At 40.8% G+C, this 19,525-nt stretch overlaps 1 protein-coding gene across 1 annotated transcript in view; it reads left to right on the forward strand.

Moving 5' to 3' along the window:
• LOC111958933 (histone-lysine N-methyltransferase 2B) overlaps positions 1-19,525 on the forward strand; it is a 76,077-nt gene that overhangs the window by 1,997 nt on the left and 54,555 nt on the right. The window contains exons 2-3 of the mRNA XM_070437496.1: positions 5,620-5,698; positions 17,188-19,233. Coding sequence (XP_070293597.1) covers positions 5,620-5,698; positions 17,188-19,233 — 2,125 coding nt within the window. The remainder of the gene's footprint in view (positions 1-5,619; positions 5,699-17,187; positions 19,234-19,525) is intronic.

Consider the following 19,525-nt stretch of genomic DNA (forward strand, 5'->3'; position numbering starts at 1 on the left):
TTAAGTAATCATTAATGGAATTACTGCAATTGTCAACAATGGGAAATCATAGTAGTCACAAACCACTGTTGAATCACCGGCCACTGTCCTCCCTCCCATTTGGCATACTGTTAGTGTACTCGGAACGTATCCAGCCTTATTCTGAAATGGATAAAAAAAAACATTGTTCTCATCAATCTACAAACAATACCCCATAATGACAAAGCGAAACAGGTTTTTAGAAATTATAGCAAATTTATAAAAAATAAATAAAAACAGATACCTTATTTATGTAAGTATTCAGACCCTTTACTATGAGTCTCGAAATTGAGCGCAGGTGCATCCCATTTCCATTGATCATCCTTGAGATGTTTCTACAACCTGATTGGAGTCCACCTGTGGTAAATTGATTGAACATTATTTGGAAAGGCACACACCTGTCTATGTAAGGTCCCACAGTTGGCAGTGCTTGTCAGAGCAAGGAATTGTCCGTAGAGCTCCGAGACAGGATTGTGTGTGTCCAGGCACAGATCTGGGGAAGGGTACCAAAACATTTCTGCAGCATTGAAAGTACCCAAGAACACAGTGGCCTCCATCATTCTTAAATGGAAGGAGTTCGGAATCCCCAAGACTCTTAGAGCTGGCCGCCCGGCCAAACTGAACAATCAGGGGAGAAGGGCCTTGGACAGGGAGGCTATCAAGAACCCGATGGTCACTCTGATTGACAGAGCTCCAAAGTTCCTTGACAGAGCTCCACCAATCAGGCCTTTATGGTAGAGTGTCCAGATGGAGGCCACACCTCAGTAAAAGGCACATGACAGCCCGCTTTGAGTTTGCCAAAAGGCACCTAAAGAACTCTCTGACCATGAGAAACAAGATTGAACTCTTTGGCCCGAATGCCAAGAGTCACGTCTGGAGGAATCCTGGCACCATCTCTACAGGGAAGCTTGTTGGTGGCAGCAGCATGCTGTGGGGATGTTTTTCTTTCAGCGGCAGGAACTGAAAGCCTAGTCAGGATCGAGGCAAAGATGAACGGAGCAAAGTACAGAGATATCCTTGATGAAAGCCTGCTCCGGAGCGATCAGGACCTCAGACTGGGGTGAAGGTTCACCTTCCAACAGGACAATGACCCTAAGCACACACCCAAGAAAGGGAAAGGTGGATACCTAGTCAGTTGTACAACTAAATGCCTCCAACTGAAATGTATCTTCTGCATTTAACTCTACCTCTCTTGGGCTGGCTTTATCGACATCCACGTCTTCGGCGCCCAGGGAACAGTGTGTTAACTGTCTTGCTCAGGGGCAGAACAACAGATTTTTACCTTGCCAGCTCAGGGATTCGATCCAGCAACCTTTCGGTTACTGTCCCAATGCGCTAACCACTAGGCTAGACAACACAGGAGTGGCTTCGGGACAAGTCTCTGAATGTCCTTGTGTGGCCCAGCCAGATCCCGGACTTGAACCCGATCGAACATCTCTGGAGAGACCTGAAATATGCTTCAACAAAGTACTGAGTAAAGGGTCTGAATACTTATGTAAATGTGAGATTTCAGTTTATTTTTAATACATTTGCAAAAATGTCTAAACCTGTTTTTGCTTTGTCATTATACTGTATCTTGCTGCGTGTTGTAAGCACAGATCTAAAATGCTTCTTATAGTAATTTCTGCTCAGCATCAGACATTTTTTGTGCTTCAGTTGGACTTCTCCATTTTTCTCGGTGTAGCCTACTTTTCTCCGGTAAAATGCAAGATTAACTTCAAGCAACACCTTAGGAAATGTAGCTGGCTGCGCTGCGCTCTTTCTATGATGAACAATAGAAATACACTGCTCAAAAAAATAAAGGGAACACTTAAACAACACAATGTAACTCCAAGTCAATCACATTTCTGTGAAATCAAACTGTCCACTTAGGAAGCAACACTGATTGACAATACATTTCACATGCTGTTGTGGCAAATGGAATAGACAAAAGGTGGAAATTATAGGCAATTAGCAAGACACCCCCAATAAGGAGTGGTTCTGCAGGTGGTGACCACAGACCACTTCTCAGTTCCTATGCTTCCTGGCGATGTTGTGGTCACTTTTGAATGCTGGCGGTGCTTTCACTCTAGTGGTAGCATGAGACGGAGTCTACAACCACACAAGTGGCTCAGGTAGTGCAGCTCATCCAGGATGGGCACATCAATGCGAACTGTGGCAAGAAGGTTTGCTGTGTCTGTCAGCGTAGTGTCCAGAGCATGGGGCGCTACCAGGAGACAGGCAGTGCATCAGGAGACGTGGAGGAGGCCGTAGGAGGCAACAACCCAGCAGCAGGACCGCTACCTCCGCCTTTGTGCAAGGAGGATTAGGAGGAGCACTGCAGAGCCCTGCAAAATAACCTCCAGCAGGCCACAAATGTCATGTGTCTGCTCAAACGGTCAGAAACAGACTCCATGAGGTGGTATGAGGGCCGACGTCCACAGGTGGGGGTTGTGCTTACAGCCCAACACCGTGCAGGACATTTGGCATTTGCCAGAGAACACCAAGATTGGCAATTCGCACTGGCGCCCTGTGCTCTTCACAGATGAAGCAGGTTACACTCGCACATGTGACAGACGTGACAGAGTCTGGAGACGCCGTGGTCCAACGTTCTGCTGCTGCAACATCCTCCAGCATGAACCAGTTTGGCGGTGGGTCCAGTCAGGTGTGGGGTGGCATTTCTTTGGGGGCCGCACAGCCCTCCATGTGCTCGCCAGAGGTAGCCTGACTGCCATTAGGTACCGAGATGAGATCCTCAGACCCCTTGTGAGACCATATGCTGGTGGCGTTTGGCCCTGGTTCTTTCTAATGCAAGACAATGCTAGACCTCCATGTGGCTGGAGTGTGTCAGCAGTTTCTGCAAGAGAAGGCATTGATGCTATGGACTGGCCGCCTGTTCCCAGACCTGAATCCAATTGAGCACATCTGGGACAACATGTCTCGCTCCATCCACCACCGCCACGTTGCACCACAGACTGTCCAGAGTTGGCGGATGCTTTAGTCCAGGTCTGGGAGGAGATCCCCAGGAGACCATCCGCCACCTCATCAGGAACATGCCCAGGCGTTGTAGGAGGTCATACAGGCACTTGGAGGCCACACACCACTACTGAGCCTCATTTTGACTTGTTTTAAGGACATTACATCAAAGTTGGATCAGCCTGTAGTGTGGTTTTCCACTTTAATTTTGAGTGTGACTCCAAATCCAGACCTCCTTGGGTTGATAAATTTGATTTCCATTGATAATTTTTGTGTGATTTTGTAGTCAGCACATTCAACTATGTAAAGAAAATGTATCTAATAAGAATGTTTCATTCATTCAGATCTAGGATGGTTATTTTAGTGTTCCCTTATTTTTTTGAGCAGTGTATGATAGCCATGCATCTTTTTTGCAAAAATGCCTTTTTTCATTTTAAGCTAATTTACTCGTATGGCTGCTACCAAATAGTGTTGCACTTCTGTTGTCATCTAATGAAAATGAAGCTATATTCTGCTGAATGTGATGCACTAATGTAAAGAAGAACTATAGTTGCATGCCCCTGATCACTCTATTAAAAAAAAAAAAAAAACTGTCTTTCAACATAAAACGCATGGGAGATGGTTTAAAATGCAGATTTTGATTTCTGAACTCTAACGTGACCCCTGGTACAGTAAAGTTTGGTACAGTAGTCTACTGTACTGAATAGGGATCTTAACAGTTAACCGTTAATTGGTTAGCAGCCGAAAATACATTTGACCGCTCATGCTTATCAGTCTATAGGTTAATTTTTCATAATTTAGGGGAATTAAATTGGCCATGTGTATTTCCGTTGGCTGTCATGTATCTTATCTGTCACACGCACACAGCATACAGAGAATAGCCTATCACCTGTCGGAGAGCAGCTCCTCAAAAGATGGTACTGGTGTGAAACGTGCTTTTATATATAACTTTTTATTTCTCAATCTTAACTCATAATTTAAGCTCGCCTCCCATTCCCCATTCGAGTACATATGCTAAAGTAAACCATAGTCAGGCTAGCAGTGCGTCACCCACCACTGCAGCATGAGCTTTAGGCAGTATAATTGTTTGAAACCTGAAAGTTTTACTTGACTTCAAATGAGGCATGTCTTACTTTGCTTCAAGGTAGCCCATAAAAACGGAGGAAATTATTTTATATAAACTTTCTTATGCCATTAACTTTAATTTTGCTACTGTTCTATTGGTTTTCGTATCAACTTTCTTTTGTTGTCTAGAAACCAAAGGCACAATCCTAGTCATATTAGCAACTCATCCTAATTGTTGCTGTTAGATTTCCCATCTTTTTGTGTGACAGAAATGTTTATATCTATCACACATGAAACCACTCGCATTAGGTGCACTGTTTTAGAACTGTGTTTTCCTCATAATGCATTTTGGCCAATGTTTGAAAATTACATTTTATTTCCTGCTTCATTACAAGCGTTGCATGTTCCATAATAGGCTATAGCCTTTTGACTGTAAGACAATAGGCTTGCTAATGTTGAATGTTTGCATGTAAGCTCCTAATGAAAAATGGTGGCTCCTTTTCCATGTATAGTATTTTTGGTTGATCACGCCATTTTACCGTTTGGAAAAATGTAGCTGTTTTATTGACCGGGTAATGATAGTCAGTTAGTCGGCAGCAAAATTAATTGAAATTTGCATCCCTAGTACTGAACTGTGCTGTACTGTACCCTACATAGAAGTCTATGATTGGTTCAGATTTCATCCGGACCAACCAAATTTGGTCATGAGATCATGAGAATAATGGCCAGTGTGTAGAATAATACCCATATATGCAAAGTATGATATTGCATATTTTTACCTTTGTGTACCTAATTCAGGACACCATGAAGAGTGACATTCATATCCATAATTATGCATTTGTGTAGTACAGATCAGGGACTGATTAGGTAATTCTGCTATCATAGTTATTATTACCGGTTGTAAATTCACTTCACATAGTGTATTCAATAATCAAAATAGATTTTCAAAGTCAAGGTGTCATGTCATAGCTGACACTCCATTCTTTCTGCAAACATCTTTGAAGTTTTTGGGAAATGCAGTTGCATAAACAGAGAGATTTTACTGTTACCAAATTTAGCATCTGCACAGTTCTTCCAGTAAATCTATTTTCGTWAAATTTTCTGTATAAATTGTTCAAAGTAGTCCTTGTGCATAGAGTTGTATGGTTTGTTCTACATTGAAATCAATGTTTTTTGTTTAGAATATATTGAATGTAAAAAAAAAAATAGGAGGCTCAGCGTAATTCCATTACCAGGGAATTATCTACTCACTACATGACATTACACAATCTAATTTTAAATATTTTTTGATTGCCATGCTACTGTTCTCCCTCAAGGTTGGGATATAAAAAAAATATTTTGTAGTCAACAGTACCAGTACTAGCTATCTATTGCATAGGCCTAGTTGTGTTCAGGCGTATGTGTTTTAGGTTATTGTCACTGTTCTCAAAGCTTTTAGGCCTAATTGTTGCATGTAAACTACTATTCATCAATTTCAAATACATATTCGTTATCAAACTGTTGTGAGGTTATGAAAAATTGTGAAACAGTCGGAAAAGAATGTTGGGTGTCCAAAGTTAATAATCTGACCTTGCCTTTCAGGAAGATGATTTCACAGGATTTGAATCTGATCGTAAAGGATATAAAGGCCCTGTACGGTCCAGACAAAATCCCTCCAAAAGTAAGTATTAGCCTATTCTAAACCTATTCCCATCCCTTGCCACCTATCTATTATTCTTGGGCAGAATCGAGATTTTCATACCGTTATTCTGCCATCCCGGGATTTACGGTATAACTGGTATAGCACAGAAGGGGCTCAAAAGGCCCATTGGCAGTCTATTACCAGATTTCCAACAAAATTAGCACAAGTAATGGCAAATTCTCATGGACGCTTTTAGCTAAATGCTAACGAGCGCAAATGAACAAACTAGAGGTCGACCGAATGATTTTTCAACGCCGATACCGATTATTGGAGGACCCAAAAAAGCCGATGCCGATTATTCGTCCTATTTTAATTTAATTTGATATATATATTTGTAATAATGACAATTACAACAATACTGAATGAACACTTTTATTTTAACCTGATATAATACATCAATAAAGTCAATTTAGTCTCAAATAAATAATGAAACATGTTCAATTTGGTTTAAATAATGCAAAAACAAAGTGTTGGWGAAGAAAGTAAAAGTGCAATATTTGTCATGTGAAAAAGCTAACATTTAAGTTCCTTGCTCAGAACATGAGAACATATGAAAGCTGGTGGTTCCTTTTBACATGAGTCTTCAATATTCCCAGGTAAGAAGTTTTAGGTTGTAGTTATAATAGGAATTACAGGACTATTTCTCTCTACACCATTTGTATTTCATATCCTTTGACTATTGGATGTTCTTATATGTACTAGTATTGCCAGCCTAATCTCGGGAGTTGATAGGCTTGAAGTCATAAACAGCGCAATCTTGAAGCACAGCGAAGAGCTGCTGGCAAATGCAGGAAAGTGCTGTTTGAATGAGTGCTTACGAGCATGCTGCTGCCTACCACCGCTCAGTCAGACTGCTCTATCAAATCATAGACTTAATTATACTATAATAACACACGGAAATACGAGCCTTGGTTCATTAATATGGTCAAATCCGGAAACTATCATTTCGAAAACAAAACGTTTATTCTTTCAGTGAAATACGGATCCGTTCCGTATTTTATCTAACTTGTGGCATCCCTAAGTCTAAATATTGCTGTTACATTGCACAACCATCAATGTTATGTCATAATTATGTACAATTCTGGCAAATTAATTACGATCTTTGTTATGAAGAAATYGTCTTCACACAGTTCGCAACGAGCCAGGCAGCCCAAACTGCTGCACATACCCTGACTCTGCTTCCACAGAACGCAAGAGAAGTGACGCAATTTCCCTAGTTAAAATTAATTCATTTTAGCAGGCAATATTAACTAAATATGCAGGTTTAAAAATATATACTTGTGTATTGATTTTAAGAAAGGCATTGATGTTTATGGTTAGGTACACTGGTGCAACGACAGTGCTTTTTTCCGCAAATGCCCTTGTTAAATCATCACCCGTTTGGCAAAGTAGGTTGTGATTCGATGATAAATTAACAGGCACTGCATCGATTATATGCAACGCTGGACAAGCTAGATAATCTAGTAATATCATCAACCATGTGTAGTTAACTAGTGATTATGTTAAGATTGATTGTTTTTTATAAGATAAGTGTAATGCTAGCTAGCAACTTACCTTGGCTCCTTGCTGCACACTCGTAACAGGTAATCAGCCTGCCACGCAGTCTCCTCGTGGAGTGCAATGTAATCAGCCATAATCGGTGTCCAAAAATACCGATTTCCGATTGTTATGAAAACTTGAAATCGGCCCTAATTGATCAGCCATTCCGATTAATCGGTCGACCTCTAGAACAAACCAATTGCAAAGACTGACAAATCCAGCTCATGAAGTTATACAAGTATAGCTAGTAGCCATTTCTGGTGTGGACATTTACTAGCTAAAGTGAACGAGAGAAATTGTGCAAATAAACCAAGTTGTAATGCATGCTTGTCTGAAGGAAGAACAGCATCTGTACGCTGAGAAGATGGGAGAACAGAAAGGATGAAAAAAAGATAGTTGGAAAGACAGAGAAAAAATGGTAACTGTACAGATTCATCCAGAGCTCTTTGACTTTAATAATTTGCAAATAAATTCATTAAAAATCCTACAATGGGATATTCTGGATTTTTTTTCCTCATTTTGTCTGTCATAGATGAAGTGTACCTATGATGAAAATTACAGGCCTCTCTCATCTTTTTAAGTGGGAGAACTTGCACAATTGGTGGCTGACTAAATACTTTTTTGCCCCACTGTACATCTGTAAAATGATAGTCTAGAAACTAAAGCTTTGGTTGTCTTCCTCTCAGGCTTCCATGTCTTCTCCCTAGACCTCCTCAATGTCCACCTCTTGAACATCAGACTGAGGCCTCATCTTCACTGTCACTTTCCAACCTTGTTGAAGATTGCTTGTTTGTCAGGCTCAAAAACCCTCAAATATGCCCAGATGGCCATACATTTTTCAACTCTTGTATTGGTCAGCCTGTTGCGTGCTTTGGTGTGTGTGTTCCCAAACAAGGACCAGTTGCGCTCTGAGGCGGCTGATGTGGGTGGGATTTGGAGGATGATGATGGCAACAGGAGAAAGAGCCTCAGATCCACAAAGTCCCTTCCACCAGGTGGCTGATGAGATATGTTGGCACGACTGCCATATTGCATCTCCATCCCAAAGCCTTTGCTTGGAAGTGTACTTCACCAGACTTCCAATGACCTTGCCTCAACCAGGCCAAGGTGGCGAGACACGGGAGTGATGACACCATTGTCCTTGTTGATCTCTGCACTGCTCTTGCCAGCATACTTGGGGTTTAACATGTACAATGCGGCCTGTATGGGCTTCAGGCAGAAGTCTTCACGCTTTTTGATGTATTTCAGAACTGCAGTTTCCTCTGCTTGGAGCAACAGTGAAGTGGGCAGGGCAGTACGGATTTCTTCTCTTACATCTGCAAGCAGAGTCTGAACTAGTGGTCGACCGATTATGATTTTTCAACGCCGATACCGATTATTGGAGGACTAAACAAAGCCGATACCGATTAATCGGCAAATTTTATCTTTAAATATATATTTGTAATCATGACAATTACAACAATACTGAATAAACTTATTTTAACTTAATATAATACGTCAATAAAATCAATTTTGTCTCAAATAAATAATGAAACCTGTTCAATTTGGTTTAAATAATGAAAAACCAAAGTGTTGGAGAAGAAAGTAAAAGTGCAATATTTGCCATTTAAAAAAGCTAACATTTAAGTTCCTTGCTCAGAACATATAAAAGCTGGTGGTTCCTTTTAACATGAGTCTTCAATATTCCCAGGTAAAAAGTTTTAGGTTGTAGTTATTATAGGACTATTTCTCTCTATACCATTTGTATTTCATATACCTTTTAATTTTTTWATTTTTATTTATTTTACCGTTATTTTACCAGGTAAGTTGACTGAGAACACGTTCTCATTTGCAGCAACGACCTGGGGAATAGTTACAGGGGAGAGGAGGGGGATGAATGAGCCAATTGTAAACTGGGGATTATTAGGTGACCGTGATAGTTGAGGGCCAGATTGGGAATTTAGCCAGGACACCGGGGTTAACACCCCTACTCTTACGATAAGTGCCATGGGATCTTTAATGACCTCAGAGAGTCAGGACACCCGTTTAACGTCCCATCCGAAAGACGGCACCCTACACAGAGCAGTGTCCCCAATCACTGCCCTGGGGCATTGGGATCTTTGTTTAGACCAGAGGAAAGAGTGCCTCCTACTGGCCCTCCAACACCACTTCCAGCAGCACCTGGTCTCCCATCCAGGGACTGACCAGGACCAACCCTGCTTAGCTTCAGAAGCAAGCCAGCAGTGGTATTGACTATTGGATGTTCTAATAGGTAATTTAGTATTGCCAGCCTAATCTCGGGAGTTGATAGGCTTGAAGTCATAAACAGTGCAATGCTTGAAGCACAGTAAAGAGCTGCTGGCAAACGCAGGAAAGTGCTGTTTGAATGANGTTTGAATGAGTGCTTACGAGCATGCTGCTGCCTACCACCGCTCAGTCAGACTGCTCTATCAAATCATAGACTTAATTATACTATAATAACACACAGAAATACGAGCCTTGGGTCATTAATATGGTCAAATCCGGAAACTATCATTTCGAAAACAAAACGTTTATTCTATCAGTGAAATACGGAACTGTTTCGTATTTTATCTAACTTGTGGCATCCCTAAGTCTAAATATTGCCGTTACATTGCACAACCTTCAATGTTATGTCATAATTATGTACAATTCTGGCAAATTAATTACGGTCTTTGTTATGAAGAAATAGTCTTCACACAGTTCGCAGCGAGCCAGGCGGGCCAAACTGTTGCACATACCCTGATTCTGCTCTTGCGTTCTGTGCAAGAAGTGACACAATTTCCCTAGTTAAAATAAATTCATGTTAGCAGGCAATATTAACTAAATATGCAGGTTTAAAAATATATACAGTGGGGAGAACAAGTATTTGATACACTGCCGATTTTGCAGGTTTTCCTACTTACAAAGCATGTAGAGGTCTGTAATTTTTATCACAGGTACACTTCAACTGTGAGAGACGGAATCTAAAACAAAAATCCAGAAAATATCACCTTGTAATGATTTTTAAGTAATTAATTTGCATTTTATTGCATGACATAAGTATTTGATACATCAGAAAAGCAGAATTTAATATTTGGTACAGAAACCTTTGTTTGCATACAGAGATATACGTTTCTGTAGTTCTTGACCAGGTTTGCACACACTGCAGCAGGGATTTTGGCCCACTCCTCATAAAGACCTTCTCCAGATCCTTCAGGTTTCGGGGCTGTCGCTGGGATTACGGACTTTCAGCTCCCTCCAAAGATTTTCTATTGGGTTCAGGTCTGGAGACTGGCTAGGCCACTCCAGGACCTTGAGATGCTTCTTACGGAGCCATCCTTAGTTGCCCTGGCTGTGTGTTTCGGGTCGTTTGTCATGCTGGAAGACCCAGCCACGACCTATCTTCAATGCTCTTACTGAGGGAAGGAGGTTGTTGCCAAGATCTCCGATGCATGGCCAATCCATCCATCCTTCAATACGGTGCAGTCGTCCTGTCCCCTTTGCAGAAAGCATCCCAAGAATGATGTTTCACCCTCCAAGCTTCACGGTTAGGATGGTGTTCTTGGGGTTGTACTAATCCTTCTTCTCCTCCAAACACGGCGAGTGGAGTTTAGACAAAAAGCTCTATTTTTGTCTCATCAGACCACATGGCTCTCCAATTCCTCCTCTGGATCATCCAGATGGTCATTGGCAAACTTCAGACGGGCTGGACATGCGTGGCTTGAGCAGGGGACCTTGCGTGCGCTGCAGGATTTTAATCCATGTCGGCGTAGTGTGTTCTAATGGTTTTCTTTGAGACTGTGGTCCAGCTCTCTTCAGGTCATTGACCAGGTCCTGCCGTTAGTTCTGGGCTGATCCCCTCACCTTCCTCATGATCATTGATGCCCCACGAGGTGAGATCTTGCATGGAGCCCAGACGAGGGTGATTGCCGTCATTTGAACTTCTTCCATTTTCTAATAATTGCGCCAACAGTTGTTGCCTTCTCACCAAGCTGCTTCCTATTGTCCTGTAGCCCATCCAGCCTTGTGCAGGTCTACAATTTTATCCTGATGTCTTACACAGCCTCTGGTCTTGGCCATTGTGGAGAGGTTGGAGTCTGTTTGATTGAGTGGGTGGACAGGTGTTCTTTTATACAGGTAACGGAGTTCAAACAGGTGCAGTTAATACAGGTAATGAGTGGAGAACAGGGGGGCTTCTTAAGGAAACTAACAGGCTGTGAGAGCCGGAATTCTTACTGGTTGGTAGGTGATCAAATACTTATGTCATGCAATAAAATGCGAATTTAATTACTTAAAAATCATACAATGTGATTTTCTGGATTTTTGTTTTAGATTCCGTCTCTCACAGTTGAAGTGTACCTATGATAAAAATTACAGACCTCTACATGCTTTGTAAGTAGGAAAACCTGCAAAATCGGCAGTGTATCAAATACTTGTTCTCCCCACTGTACTTATGTTTTGATTTTAAGAAAGGCATTGATGTTTATGGTTAGGTTGGTGCAACGACAGTGATTTTTTTCGCGGATGAGCTTGTTAAATCATCACTGTTTGGCGAAGTAGGCTGTGATTCAAAGATAAAATGCCGATTTACCGATTTGTTATGAAAACTTGAAATCAACCCTAATTAATCGGCCATTCCGATTAGTCGGTCGACCTCTAGTCTGAACATCAGACAGGATGGCATTGTCTCCCTCAATCCGTGCAATGGCTACTGCTATAGGTTTCAGGAGTTTCAGGCTACTTACCACTCTCTCCCAAAATACATAATCCAGGAGGATCCACTTGATTGGGCTGTCCATATCAGCAGACTGTGATATGGCCATTTCTTGGAGAGATTCCTTCCCCTCCAGGATACTGTAAAATATGATGACAACATCACCCCAACAGGTGTTGCTGGGCAGCTTCAATGTGGTGCTCTTATTTTTCTCACTTTGCTTGGTGAGGTAGATTGCTGCTATAACTTGATGATCCTTCACATACCTAACCATTTCCTTGGCTCTCCTGTAAAGTGTATCCATTGTTTTCAGTGCCATGATGTCCTTGATTAGCAGATTCAAAGCATGAGCAGCACAGCCTATGGGTGTGATGTGAGGGTAGGACTCCTCCCCTTTAGACCAAGCGGCCTTCATGTTCGCAGCATTGTCTGTCACCAGTGCAAATACCTTCTGTAGTCCAAGGTCATTCATGACTGCCTTCAGCTCATCTGCAATGTGGAGACCAGTGTATCTGTTGTCCCTTGTGTCTGTGCTCTTGCAGAATACTGGTTGAGGGGTGGAGATGATGATGTAGTTAATTATTCCTTGCCCACGAACATTCGACCACCCATCAGAGATGATTGCAATACAGTCTGCTTTCTCTATGATTTCTTTGACCTTCACTTGAACTCTGTTAAACTCTGCATCCAGCAAATGATAGATAAAGCATGTCTGGTTGGAGGGGTGTATGCTGGGCGAAGAACATTCAGAAATCTCTTCCAATACACATTGCCTGTGAGCATCAGAGGTGAACCAGTTGCATACACAGCTCGAGCAAGACATTCATCAGCATTTCTCTGACTACGTTCCTCCATTGAGTGAAAAAAACATCTGATTCCAGGAGGACCACGAGCTGTTGCTATCGATAAGGTGTCTGATTCATCATTTTCACCTCGAATAGAAGTAGAGGGACTTTTGTCAAAGGTTGCTTGTTTTGGGCTCTGAGGGAACTTTATTCACTTAGCCAGATGATTTTTAATCATTGTTGCATTCTTCACATATGATTTGGCACAGTACTTGCAAATGTACACAGCTTTACCTTCTACATTAGCTGCAGTGAAATGTCTCCACACGTCAGATATTGCCCGTGGCATTTTTAGTAAAAAAAAATAAAAAATACAATTCCATGTCCAGATAAATAGTTAAGCAGTTAGATTAAACAACTCCTTTGTAAGAAATGTTTTAAAATGAAACATGTATGGAAACAGGTGAATTAACACTGTTAGCAGGCTCAAGCAAGCTAAAACCCACATGGTAGCAAAAACTAACTAGCAAAACCTGTTAACAAGTTAGAAATTATTTAAACACACTTTTCTGAAGGCCACTATTTACTAGTTAACAAAAAATTGTCATAAAAAATATATTCACCCCACCCAGTATTGTAATCAAAACTTCCCAGAAAGCATGTAGTCCTTGGTTCAGACAGTGTAGTAGTTTGGCATCAATAGCATCTCATTAGTGTGCAAGATCTCGAGAATCAGCTATATATGTGATGGAAGAGTGCACTGCACATGTGATGGAAGAATGAATTGTGTATGCAGAGGGTTTCAATTCCATTGAATTGGGTGTAGTTTAACCAAAATATGTCACAAGACTTAGAATTGCCTTATGTGTATCCCACAAAAAAGGTTCACTGTTATAAGCTAACTTTTTTGATAAATTTTAGCAAAATTCCTGGGCTTAACTTTTCGTGGAAAATTTGCTTAAATATTCAAAAAAAATTGCTGGAAAGTTTCCGACCCTTTGCAACCCTAGTCCTGAAATACAAAGCTTTATGTTTGGGACAAATCCAACACACCACATCGCTGAGTAACTCTCTTCATATTTACAAGCATGGTGGTGGCTGCATCATGTTATGGGTTTGCTTGTCATCAGCAACTACTAGTGAGTTTTTAAGGACAAAAAGAAACAGAATAGATCTAAGCACAAGCAAAATTCTAGTGGAAAACCTTGTTTGTGTGCTTTCCAACAGCCAATGGAAGACAAGTTCACCTTTAAGCAAGACGATAACCTACAACACAATGGCATATACATACATACAGTTGAAGTCGGAAGTTTACATACTTGGAGTCATTAAAACTTGTTTTTCAACCACTCCACATATTTCTTGTTAACAAACTGTAGTTTTGGCAAGTCGGTTAGGACATCTACTTTGTGCATGACACAAGTCATTTTTACAACAATTGTTTACAGACAGATTATTTCACTTATAATTCACTGTATCACAATTCCAGTGGGTCAGAAGTTTACATACAGAAGTACATACAGAAGTTTACTAAGTTGACTGTGCCTTTAAACAGCTTGGAAAAGTCCAGAAAATGATGTCATGGCTTTAGAAGCTTCTGATAGTCTAATTGACATAATTTGAGTCAATTGGAGGTGTACCTGTGGATGTATTTCAAGGCCTACCTTCAAATTCAGTGCCTCTTTGCTTGACATCATGGGTAAATCCAAAGAAATCAGCCAAGACCCCAGAAAAAAGTTTGTTGACCTCCTCAAGCCTGGTTCATCCTTGGGAGAAATTTCCAAATGCCTGAAGGTACCACGTTCATCTGTACAAACAATAGTATGCAAGTATAAACACTATGGGACCACACAGCCGTCATACCGCTGAGGAAGGAGACTGTTTCTGTCTCCTAGAGATGAATGTACTTTGGTGCGAAAAGTGCAAAGGACCTTGTGAAGATTCTGGGGGAATCAGGTACAAAAGTATCTCTATCCACAGTAAAACGAGTCCTATATCGACATAACCTGAAAGGCCGCTCAGCAAGGAAGAAGCCACTGCTCCAAAACCACCATAAAAAAGCCAGACTAATGTTTGCAACTTCACATGAGGACAAAGATCGTACTTTTTGGAGAAATGTCCTCTGGTCTGATGAAACAAAAATAGAACTGTTTGGCCATACTGACCATCGTTATGTTTGGAGGAAAAAGGGGGATGCTTGCAATCCAAAGAACAACCATGAAGCACGGGGGTGGCAGCATCATGTTATGGGGGTGCTTTGCTGCGGGAGGGACTGGTGCACTTCACAAAATAGATGTCATCATGAGGATGGAAAATTATGTGGATATATTAAAGCAACATCTCAAGACATCAGTCAGGGAGTTAAAGCTTGATAGCAAATGGGTCTTCCAAATGGACAATGACCCCAAGTATACTAACAAAGTTGTGGCAAAATGGCTTAAGGACAACAAAGTCAAGGTACTGGAGTGGCCATCACAAAGCCCTGACCTCAATCCCATAGAAAATGTGTGGGCAGAACTGAAAAAGTGTGTGCAAGCAAGGAGGCCTACAAACCTGACTCCGTTACACCAGCTCTGTCAGGAGGATTGGGCCAAAATTCACCCAACTTATTGTGGGAAGCTTGTGGAAGGCTACCTGAAATGTTTGACCCAAGTTAAACAATTTAAAGGCAATGCTACCAAATTCTAATTGAGTGCTTGTAAACTTTTGACCCACTGGGAATGTGATGAAAGAAATAACAGCTGAAATATATAATTCTCTCTACTATTATTCTGACATTTCCCATTCTTAAAATAAAGTGGTGATCCTAACTGACCTAAGACAGGGAATTTTTACTAGGATTAAATGTCAGGAATTGTGAAAAACMGAGTTTAAATGTATTTGGCTAAGGTGTATTTAAACTTCCGACTTCAACTGTATATATGTATGTATGTATATATGTATGTGGATATATAGATAGACAAATATTAGATATATATATTATACATATACAGTGGGGAGAACAAGTATTTGATACACTGTCGATTTTGCAGGTTTTCCTACTTACAAAGCATGTAGAGGTCTGTAATTTTTATCATAGGTACACTTCAACTGTGAGAGACGGAATCTAAAAGAAATCCAGAAAATCACATTGTATTAATTTGCATTTTATTGCATGACATAAGTATTTGATCACCTACCAACCAGTAAGAATTCCGGCTCTCACAGACCTGTTAGTTTTTCTTTAAGAAGCCCTCCTGTTCTTTACTCATTACCTGTATTAACTGTGAAGTGAAATAATTTGTCTGTTAACAATTGTTGGAAAAATTACTTGTCATGCACAAAGTAGATGTCCAAACCGACTTGCCAAAACTATAGTTGTGAACAAGAAATGTATGGAGTGGTTGAAAAACTAGTTTTAATGACTACAACCTAAGTGTATATGAACTTCAGATTTCAACTGTATATTTTTGACAGCTTTTATTTGACTACATTCCTAAAGAAAATAATGTACTTTTTACTCCATTTTCTGTGACACTCAAAATTACTTGTTACATTTTGAATTTATCAGGACGGGAAAAGGGTCCAATTCTCACACTTATCAAGAGAACATCCCTGGTCATCCGTACTGCCTTTGATATGTCGGACTCACTTATCACAAAATTATTCATTTGTAAATGATGTCGAAGTGTTTGAGTGTGCCCCAGGCTATCCAGAAAAAAAAATGGTGCAGTCCGGTTTGCTTAATATAAGGAATATGTGATGTATTTATACTTTTACTTTTGATACTTAAGTATATTTMATCAATTTCATTTACTTTTGGTACTTAAGTATTTTTAAAGCTCAATACTTTGACTTTTACTCTAGTATTTTACTGGGTGACTTTCGCTGTTACTTGAGTCATTTTTTATTAATGTTTATTGGTTACTTTTTCCATCACTGCAAGTATATACTGGAGTTGCTTACCAAGACGACATTGAAGGTTACTGAGAGGCCTAGTTACAGTTTTGACTTCAATCTGCTTGAAAATCTATGGCGAGACTTGAAAATGGCTGTCTTGCTATGATCAACAACCAACTTGACAGCTTGAATAATTCTAAAAAGAGTATGATGCAAATATTCTACATTCCAGTGGTGCAATGCTCTTAGAGACTCACCCATAAAGACTCACAGCTGTAATCACTGCCAAAGGTGATTCTGACATGTATTTACTCAGGGGTGTGAATAGTTATGTAAATTCGATTTCTGTATTTCATTTGCAATAAATTAGCAATTTTCTTCATTTTTTTCATGTTTTCACTGTCATTATGGGGTATTGTGTAGATGGGTGAGAAATTTAATTTTAAACCATTTTGAATTCAGGCTGTTACGCAACAAATGTGGAATAAAACAAGGGGTATGAATACTTTCTGAAGGCATTGTATATCAGCTTAGATATGATAGTAATTTCCTCATGTTTTTTTCCTCCATAAGGTAATCCTGTCAAAACAAAATCAAAAAGGATACGAGAGAAGCTACCTCTTGTAGTCACCCCAAAGGAGACAGATGGGTCTCCAACTCCTAAAGAAGATGCACCATCTTCACAAGAGGTCCACTGTGCAATTCCGCCTGATGCAGTGCCTTCCAAGGATGGTAGGAAGGGTTCAAAAAACAAGCACTCAAACCCAGCAAAGGAGAAGCGTCCTGCAAAAAACGGGGCAGCTATAACTCCAAGGATTACCATCAAGTTGGTGGCCAAGAAGACGGTGAGAAAGGAAAAGGGAGGACGTCTAAAATCTGTGGAGAAGCTGAAGGGAAAAGGATTACAATTTCAATCAAAAGCTAATGACGTCAAAGGTGACCAGATCTCCTGTGCCCATGTCAAATTAAAGACAGAGACACAAGCTGATGAGGCACAGCATCTGAATGGCACTGAGGATGAGGGAGGCGGAGGAGCCATACCGGCAAGGAGGCGTGGTAGATCTGCCTCCAAGATCACTGAACCCTGTGTTCAACGTGGGGCCAAAGTTGGGGAGGTTGATGACCAAAAATCAGAGGGGGGTATAAAATCAACAGGCAAACAGGACATTGCACTGGAAAGTGGAAATGCAGAGCCAAAAACAGACATTAAGAAATTCAAACGGAAAGAAAGAACCACAGAGGTAAGCACTGAAGTCAATAAACTGGTGATCCGGAGAAGAAGTAGAACTACTAATCCACCCCCCGAAACAAATGAAGGCCTTGTAACAACAGAATCAAAAAACCAGAGCAATGATAAAGTATGTCTGGCAGAGTCTTTGTTAGAGGTTTCAAGAATAGAGGAAGCCAAACCACCATCCAGAAAGAGTAAGCGTAAACAAAGCAAGGCACATCAAGAAGAGAAGATGGTCACAGAAATCCATGTTCCATTAGCCACAGAACCTGAAAAGTCAATTGTTGAATCCAATGACGGTCTGGCTTTTAAAAATGACGATGACATAATCGGGATTCCAAGTTTTAAACTGATTAAAATCAGAAACCCCAAATTGGAAGGCTCATCTCGTAAGAAGAAACGAAGCAAGTTTGTGTGGACACTTACATTAGTTAAGGGGAAAAGAAAGGACACCCAAGTGCAGGGCTCTGGAAATACTGTCAAAGGAACAGAGAAGCAGCAGAGTACCACTGAATTAGACAAAGACTCTCTTTTTGAACCCAGTGTGATCAAGAGTGTAGAGAACCCCGAAGAAAAAGAGGCCACGAGTTTTACCACTTCCAGAGATGCTGAGCACACACATAATGAGAAGTCTTCCAAGAAGAAGACTAAGGAGACTTCGTCTCTTGAGGAAAAGTCCTCTCTTCATGTTGAAGTGGGACAGGTAATGCAACCACATCCAGAGGAGGCCACTCAAACTGACTGTGGTGATACTGTGGCAAAGGTTGTTCCACCCCTTCAGATAAAAAAGGTCTCCTCACCCGGTAAACCTAAACGCTCAAAACCATCATTCTTGATCCATCAAACTAGTCCTGCGCCGGAAGAAAAAAAGATACTGGTAAACACAACAGATTCAAGTGAAATTCTGGAGGACAATGTTTTTTTATCAGACACAAATGCTGTGCCAACTCCCAAAGCAAGGAGGAGAAGACTGGCAAAGATGTCTACACCACGGAAGAAGCGGGGAAGTCATAAACCCTGGACAACCCACAAACACAAGCTTCAATCAAGTCCAAATGTGGAACATCCATCTGCTATACCTGCCAGTGAAGCAGAACCACAGACCAATGAGGTTTTGAAGACTGAGGTTTCCACATTGTCTGTCTCTAAACCTAGAAGGAGAAGAAGTTTGAGTATTTCAGTTAGAAAGAGGCCAGGGAAGACACAGATGTTACCTGAACCCGCTGAATCTCCAAATACAGAGTTAGCCCCATCTGAACCACAGACAGAGGAGGTCTCCACGTTGTCTGTTGTCTCTAAACATAGAATAACTTCTAGCCTTTCAATAAGAAAGAAGTCAAGAAAGACACCATCTGAAACTCCAAACACCGAGATGGCCCCATCTGAACAGCAGACAGAGGAGGTCTCCACATTGTCTGTTGTCGCTAAACCTAGCAGAAGAACTTCTAGCCTTTCAATAAGAAAGAAGTCAAAGACACCAACATCATCTGAAACTCCAAACACAGAGATGGCCCATTTGAACACAGACTGAGGAAGGTCTCACATTGTCTGTTGTCCTAAACCTGAGAAGAACTTCTAGCCTTTCAATAAGAAAGAGTCAAGACACAACATCATCTGAAACTCCAAACACGAGATGGCCCATTTGAACCACAGAGAGAGGAGGTCTCACGTTGTCTTTGT

This window comes from Salvelinus sp. IW2-2015, linkage group LG35 (genome assembly GCF_002910315.2).
Source record: "Salvelinus sp. IW2-2015 linkage group LG35, ASM291031v2, whole genome shotgun sequence".
NCBI classification, from domain to species: domain Eukaryota; kingdom Metazoa; phylum Chordata; class Actinopteri; order Salmoniformes; family Salmonidae; genus Salvelinus; species Salvelinus sp. IW2-2015.